Consider the following 7,807-nt stretch of genomic DNA (forward strand, 5'->3'; position numbering starts at 1 on the left):
TGTGATTATATATTGAAAATGTGGGTACTGGCTAATAAGTAATTACCAACAATGAAACTTATGTTTTTCAGAGACCCTATGCTTGTGAGTATGAAGGTTGCGGAAAAGGCTTCACAAGAAATTTCCATCTTGCTAGACACATGTTAACACATACTGGAGAGAAGCCATTTGTGTAAGTATAATGTGCAACTCTACAGCCCTTTTTCTGTGCACCTAGGATCTGGAACTACATCCTTGCATTGGGACTGACTCCAAACCCTGCTCCAGTTTAAGGAAGAGCTGTAGACTCTGCTCTCTTTAAAAAAAAAAAAAAAAAAAAAAACACCCACACCGTATCTTGATGCTATAATTGTTCGCTTTTGCTCTTAGATAACCGCTACCCTTGCAGTCACTTGAATGTGTTTATTTGGGATTCAGTTCAGCGCTGTCCTTCGGCTAGTTTCTAGCTCTATAAATACCACATGCATACTTCGCAGTAATCCACATTACTAAGTAGTAGTGTTCCTCTTGGCTTTCCTTACATGTCCTTTTTGCTCTGCCACAGAGATGGTATGGTAGGGTTTACTTGGTACTTCAAGATATTTGCTGCCTTCTTATGGCAACAAGGTGGAGGAGCCATACGAACGGCCGAGGGGTGTGTTACTTAGTGTTTTTGGGAAGTTAAGCTAGGACGAGAAACTGCAATTTAGACTGACACCAATGACTGGGACTTTAAGTAACACTGCAAGTGGTTGGAGCACTCGTATGCGTGCCATTTTTAGATGATTACCTAGGAAATTTTGCTCAAGTAACATTATCCATTTCAGGAAGGTAAAGTCCAGAGTGTAGGATTTTAAGTCCGTGCCATATCTCAGTACTTGCGCAGATCTGGAGCGCTGCGAATCTAATACAAATATTTCCTTTCTTGTAGTGTCCATTTGTTTTGTAATGAAGGATTACTTTATATATTTTATTTTTTATGAAAAGATATAACGTGAGGCTTGGACTCCCAAGTAACCTTCCAGCTGAATTTTTTTTCTTTTCGATTTGTTTTGTATAGGTGTACTGCTGGTGACTGTCGTGAAGCCTTCACTACAAATTCTAACTTAAGAAAGCATCTAGATCGAAAGCATCAAAATCAAGAAAAGCCATACATGGTAACACTTTATATCATGTTTGGGGAATCTAATGTGTGGTCAAGATAGCTTGAACTTTAAGCACTAAATTATTCCTCAAGTCTTACATTTCACACCTTTTTGTGTGAAAAAACATCGCATCTAGACTGCCAGCAGGCATTTACTGGTCCAGTTTACTACTATCACCCACATGCTTCCAGGAGACTGAGTTTAACCACCCTCTCACTCTACCTGATTCTGTCCCTGTCGGATTTACCCCCCCCTCCCCCACAATTCACTGTTTGTTGTCCTGCCTTCGGCTCAGTTCATCTCACCACAACGTGGGCTTTCTTTCAGTCTACAGTGGTTCCGAAGGTTTTGAGCAACCTATGCCGCCTTACAAAGTGTCCATTATATTCAATTTGCACTCCTCATTCCTGCAGTCAAAGAGCTTCCTTCAATTTGCTACCTGAGTAGGTTTCCAAATCCTCTGAAATTTGTAGAGCACCAAGGTTGGCCATACCACACTTTATTTTGTATTTTTTACCCATTGAATGCATGTAACCGCCTTCAGTTTTGCAGCTGTCACGTGGCTCCAAGCCATGACACATCTAGCCATTTGTGGCTTTTCAATAAACTATATCTTGTTTGCTGAGTTTAGTTGGCCCAACCAGCTACTAAAAATGGAATCCTTCTTTCAGAAGGTATTTCTCTTGTCTGAAAAGCCTAACGTGTTCAGTGTATTACATATCATTGTGCCCAATCTTATAACACATTAAACAGTTAAGCCTTTTCAGTAATAAATTACTAGTGTCCTGGCTCGAAGATTTCCAGTTCAAAAAGATCAAACCTGTCAATGGTGGAAACGCTCTGTTTCGTGGCATAGTTTAAGTAGATGCCGCCATATCTATGCGGAGGAACTGCCAACAGGCGAGTGGCTTTGAGGAGATATGAAACCAAGGCAGAAGATAAATTATGCCAGGATTATCAATGGTGTTCAATCAATATGTTGTTCTAACTTCTCCTGTCAGTTAACACCACCCCCTGGCCTGCAAATGCGAAAGGTTATGGGAGATTAGATTAAAGGGTGCAGAATTTAGAATTTTCTTTTAAGGGACACATTCTTGTTGGTAATCATCCAGACTGTACTCTGATGTTGGTTCTGGGTGATATTATCTAGTAAGACACCAGGGCTCTGGTTTATCACTCCTGCTTCGTTATTCTAGGAGCCCTATTTTGGTATAGGTTGTCATGTTAAATCCATCTCAATTTATGCACACACACTGATGCTGTAGGGCCAAAGGGCAACCAGGTCAAATTATTTTACCACACCTAGTAATGTACCACAATATAAAGTACCATTAGGACCCTACTCCTTACAAAACATAAATTTTACCTTTTTTACTCTTCTCTTTATTTAAAAAAAAAAAAACTATTGATTATCCAGAATACATTTCTTTAATTTCATTTGTAGGTGTATCTCTCATTTTTTGGCAGGAAACCATTTTTATTAATTTTTTTTTTTAAATATATTTGTTTTATACGCTATTTGGTCTTGCCTACCTTTTACCTCTACCTACCCCTGAACCCTAAAAAAAATTACTCTTCTACTATATACTTACCTTCTGCTTACATTCATTGTAAAGGTAGGTTAATGTGGAAAAAAAAAATTTGTAAACTTGAAACTAGCAAGAGGCTGAAAGAGTGGTTTATTGCTGGAAATTATTTCTCTAGTGATAAGCACACACAATACTGTAAAACTCTTGTCAACAAGCGCATGCTCCAATGTGTAAATCTATACCTGGACTTTCTTTTGTGTTCACTTTTTTTATGGCCTGCTTCTGGTGCCATTTCATTTATTCCAGTTTCGTGATGGTCAACGCGTAATTACGAGTTGCCCCTCTGTATGGTATATGGCTGCTTCACTTACAACCCGGGAGAATGATCTCCCTAGGGGTGTCCTGCTCACCCTTCGATCCACGCACCCTGCCTTCAGGATTGCAAAATGCCTGCTATGGGGGTAACTTATAGGTTTTAAGTGCAGTGACCCTGGATATAGGAAACCTATATCTTTAGTAAGGGGTGCTAGCTGTAATGGGGGGGGGGGAGAAAGGGAGTGAGAGAATCTTGTACTCCTAATAATGGACTGCCATCTTGCGAAGCCCAATTTAACAATCCACTTATTCCCATTGGCTCCCTATGGCCTGGTCAACTAGATTCCATTAAACATTAACCAGGATTATACACAGGCAAAAGATAACATGGAGCTACACCAAAAAACAAATACGAAACTGCTCTCTGCACTTAGCAATATAAATGGAGAAAGTCACAAGATGGGCGATACAATCCTCATGTCTATATAGTATGGATTACAAACCTACAATCCAACCTGTCGAGCACCACATCTTGTCAAACTGATGCAAATTGCCAATCCGAGGAATTTCATAATCTGGGAGAATTCTGCATTCCAGAATAATTGCACTGTTGGATACCACAATTGGTAGCTTTCTGTAGTGCAATTTCATGAGTTTTATCATGAACATTTTAAAAGCCAAATCCCCTCAAGAGAAAGCACCAAGCACTGAACATACAAGAAACCGAACAAAGACTCGACTTGTGTGCATTTGTAGTGTGCCATCATGCGGCAGGGTGTCCTAGCTCTGTAGACCAGAACTTGTCTGGCCTGACCTTAGACTGGTGAGTAGGATTTTTTTTTCTGAAAGCCATGTCTTCAGGAATTCTAGAATTGAAGGAGCAGCTGTGATGTGTAATCGCAGACCATTCCAGGCTTTAGGAGCGATGTAGAAATCCCAACACCAGACTCTGGTTCTGCATATGCATTGGGTGTGTGCTAGGAGTCGTCGTGCAGAGTGGATGTGCCTAGTGGGTTTATGGCATGAGATCTGGATGTTGAATTAAGCTGGGTCCAAGTTGTGTGGGCCTTAGAAGGTATATGGGAAGAGTTTGAACAAGACACATTTGTGTGTTGGAATCCAGTGAAGCTTCCTTAGGTGTGGTTCATGTGTACAGTTTAGTATTATACTGGCATAAGGCGTAGCGCAGATCTTATGATGAGGACCTGGGTGACGGTTTTGTGAGTGCTGGTGGGGAACCATTTGAAGATTTTATTCCTCCTAAGCATTTTCAGGGTGTGAAAGCGGGCGGCTGTGACAGCGTTGACTCGGGCAGTCATGTTGAGATGGCTGTCAATGATCAATTCAGAGGGTCTTGGCATGGGTGGTGGGGGAGGAGGTGGGGCAGAGTTCATCCAGGCGGTGCCCCACGGCAATGCGTTCTTTCTGACGATCCTGTCTTATCTGTATTCAGTTTGAGACAGTTGGGTGTCCATGCAGTTGCCAAACTTGGTGTTGGGAGTTTTACCCAAGAGGGCGAGGATTGATTGTCGTCTGAGTAGGTTAGGATGTTTATCTTAGGGGTGCAGATGATGCTTGCGAGCAGGAACATGTATGTGATGAAAAAGGTCTGAGAACAGTTTCTTTCTTCAACCCATTCTTAAACACATCTGTAACCTTTTCAGAGCAACCAAACCCTCAGGGTCCTAAGATCTAGCAATGCCAAAAATCTTTAAATGCATATTATGCTGGATCGGTAGCCAGGAACATCCTCAAATCCGTAGAACAAGGATTGTTCCATCAGATTTGAGTACTTGTATGTAAGCCCCTGTCTCAGACTTCACCCTTCCAGTCCTGCAAACAGGCCAATTTCCAATGGCCCATTACTTGGTAAGCTGCTGTTTCTTCCTCTTACTTCACTGAGGAAAGGAACCTGCTCTAAGGTGAGCACTCTGACCAGGTTGACGCACAACATTCTCCCAGGTAACCTAAAACATTATGCAAAAGCTGCATGCAGCTCTCCTGCTACTGGACTGATCAGCAGGTTTCAGCATGGTCCACCACAAAACATTACTACTCAATCTCCAGGTGTTCTCGGAAGTGCTCTGAAAAGGAGCTCTCCCTATCCGACGGACTAAGCCTGGTAGCCATACCCCATTCACATCCAGCCCACAATGCAGGGTATCTGTCCTCTGCCTTCTTGTAATCGACCTCCTACCTAACCCCTTTACCCAGTAGAATCCTTCAATCTTGCATGCTGAAATTATATGAATGACGCACAAATCAGTCTAAAACTAGACTTTCCCACAGACCTTCCACCACGACCAAGGGAATAAATTTGTGTCATTTCACTCTTGATGTTTAACAATCTCAATCCTCCAACCAATGATTTGTGGAAAATGGCACAACCTGCAGCCCTAAGGGAATTGATACCGCCCCCCCCCCTCCCCTCCCCAAGCTTATTGTTATCAGGGCAAGTAAAGAATTGCTCACAATGGATTAAAACTTGTAATTGATCTCGCATGTCAACAGGATCATAAAAGGGTGTCTGCTACGCAGTGAGAATGCTCTGATGCTTTCTGACGCTACAAGTCCTTCTTGCCCTTGTTTTTAGTAATGACTACAATAGTAGTCTATATGTTGGGTCTTAGTCCTTTCTAGTAAGTAAACTGCAACAGGTTTAGAACATGAAGGGAGCACATGAAGACTGTCCTGCAAGCTCTCCACTGGCTACCAATAATGTCTATTTACTACCGACTCATTAGGTCATTGAAAGCAACCCAAGGAAAAGTTCCACTGTTACTACAAGAGTTTCAAGCGGTAATCCCAAAACAGGACACTATGCTCCAGGATGGCCATACTGCCTTTTTGCCTTCTCAAGCTTGGCAGCTAACTCTGCAGCATGCTGTCGGCCAGAATAAGCAGGAACACCTAATATTCCCCAAAACGTAAATGTGGCTTTACCCCCAGATATTTATTTGCATGTAGACTTTAAGAATAGTTTGGGAGTCTGTGGCGCAGCGCCTTTCATAAGGGGCAGAAATGCAAAGAAGCCCAATGTTCTGTGCCCGGCTGGACAGTTTAATCCTCAGTTTCCCGTGTCCAATGTTGAAAGTCCGATGCCAGATTGACGTGCTTATGCTGCATCTCCCATGAATGGAAGATTGTCTGTTCATGTCCTAACATTTCATAGATCTCACTTAACTAGTGGATGTGTGGGGTGTTAGTTTGGTTTTGTGTGTATACGTTTCAGGGGGACCGCCCCAGAAGTATTACTACGGAATGTGCCATGTGCTATTTCTTTAAGGTGCCTTAATCACTTGTTCTGTAGATTGCATGTCCACCTTTCCTTCACCAGAATCTCGGCTCAGGCCCTACCTGCCAGGTAGGGACCGCCAGTCTTAATCCATCCTCTTGTGTGCCCAAGCTTAGTTGGGTTCATCTAAACCGCTAGTCTAATGCGTTTCTTCACACCTACAGGGCTGAAATTGATACTGCTGCTGGATATAGACAGATCTGGTGTGACTTCATCTCTATACTTTAATTTCACCACAGTTATCTTGGGTACACTGACTTCCAGCTAGATTCTTGCACACACAAGCTGGCCCATTCCATCATAATAAAGATGGACCCGAGCTTTCAAGCTGCATGTGAACCAGAAGGCAATGTTTCATGACCTGCAGAGATCACTAAAGCAGCTACGCACCTTATATTAGACATACCCCACATGGAACCACCCCATACCAAATCTGAACCAGTGGTGGGAGGGGGTGGGTGAAGTGTTGAAATCCAAACTCACTGTTCAATCTTCCCCTTTTATCTTCACAACACAAGCACCCATAGACAATGCGACCATGCCATAGTCTACATACCTCTTGAACCCTCATTCACAACACCAGTGCCTCCCAGATGGGTCCTACCTCAAACATCTGTTGCCGCAATCATAAAACTGATAGCACTGATGCTCTAAAAGTTATTCCTCTTGCAGTATTGTAGGTCACACATTTTCTAACCATTGTTCACTTTTCCCCATTCGCATTAGCTTACAAACAATCAGTTTGCAGTTTCCAAGGCCCATTGCTCAGAGGGGTTCCCTCTTTACAATAACACTAAACCTAAGCCCCCCCCCCCTTCCGTTGTTTCTAACTTTAGGCTCCATTGTTCTGAATACAGTTTTGGTTAGTGAATACAAACGAATGTTTGGGCATTTCCTTCACCACAATATTTGTTTGCCTTTTAGTGTTATTTTGAAGGGTGTGGCAAGTCTTTCAAGAAACATCAACAGCTGACGGCACACGAGTGCCATCACACTAACGAGATGCCATACAAGTGAGTGTTCTTTCCCTCTTGAAGACCATATTGCGTTATATTCTTTAACATAGTTGATCTGTACAAAGTAGCTGGCAATTACTCCAGGAATTTGTCAACTGATGTTGTTCTGCAAACAATCCAGGCTGCACACCACAATTTTCCTCTCTCCTCCACTGTATGTTTTGTATATTTTCATGTCCACTTAAAGGAATGGCTTAATTCTCTTAAATTACACGGTAGTTCCTACGTTTGAGTTTGTAATAACATTAAGTGCTATTCATTCGTATAATTAAAACTATTCTTTGCTGATGTAGCAACATTGGTGATCTGTAGAGAGGAGTTCAAAGCGATCTTTAGAAGTTGGCCATAAACTGTAACTACCACTACACTAGTTGAGAGAAATCAATATATAATCTCCCTCTCACAGAAAGAAATGAATCATTGTGTATTGACAGCATCTCATGCTCTCTCAAGTGATCATTGTTGAGCATAAAATTCTGTTGCTCGAACCTAAAATCCACAGGTACAAAGTTCTAGCAATGATTTTTA

General features: G+C 42.1%; 1 protein-coding gene across 1 annotated transcript in view; it reads left to right on the forward strand.

Moving 5' to 3' along the window:
* The window catches only part of GTF3A (general transcription factor IIIA), a 115,203-nt gene that overhangs the window by 33,499 nt on the left and 73,897 nt on the right, over positions 1 to 7,807 (forward strand). The window contains exons 2-4 of the mRNA XM_085621629.1: positions 72 to 172; positions 1,040 to 1,136; positions 7,188 to 7,276. Coding sequence (XP_085477755.1) covers positions 72 to 172; positions 1,040 to 1,136; positions 7,188 to 7,276 — 287 coding nt within the window. The remainder of the gene's footprint in view (positions 1 to 71; positions 173 to 1,039; positions 1,137 to 7,187; positions 7,277 to 7,807) is intronic.

Source organism: Triturus cristatus, chromosome 8 (genome assembly GCF_964204655.1).
Source record: "Triturus cristatus chromosome 8, aTriCri1.1, whole genome shotgun sequence".
Classification (NCBI taxonomy): Eukaryota; Metazoa; Chordata; class Amphibia; order Caudata; family Salamandridae; genus Triturus; species Triturus cristatus.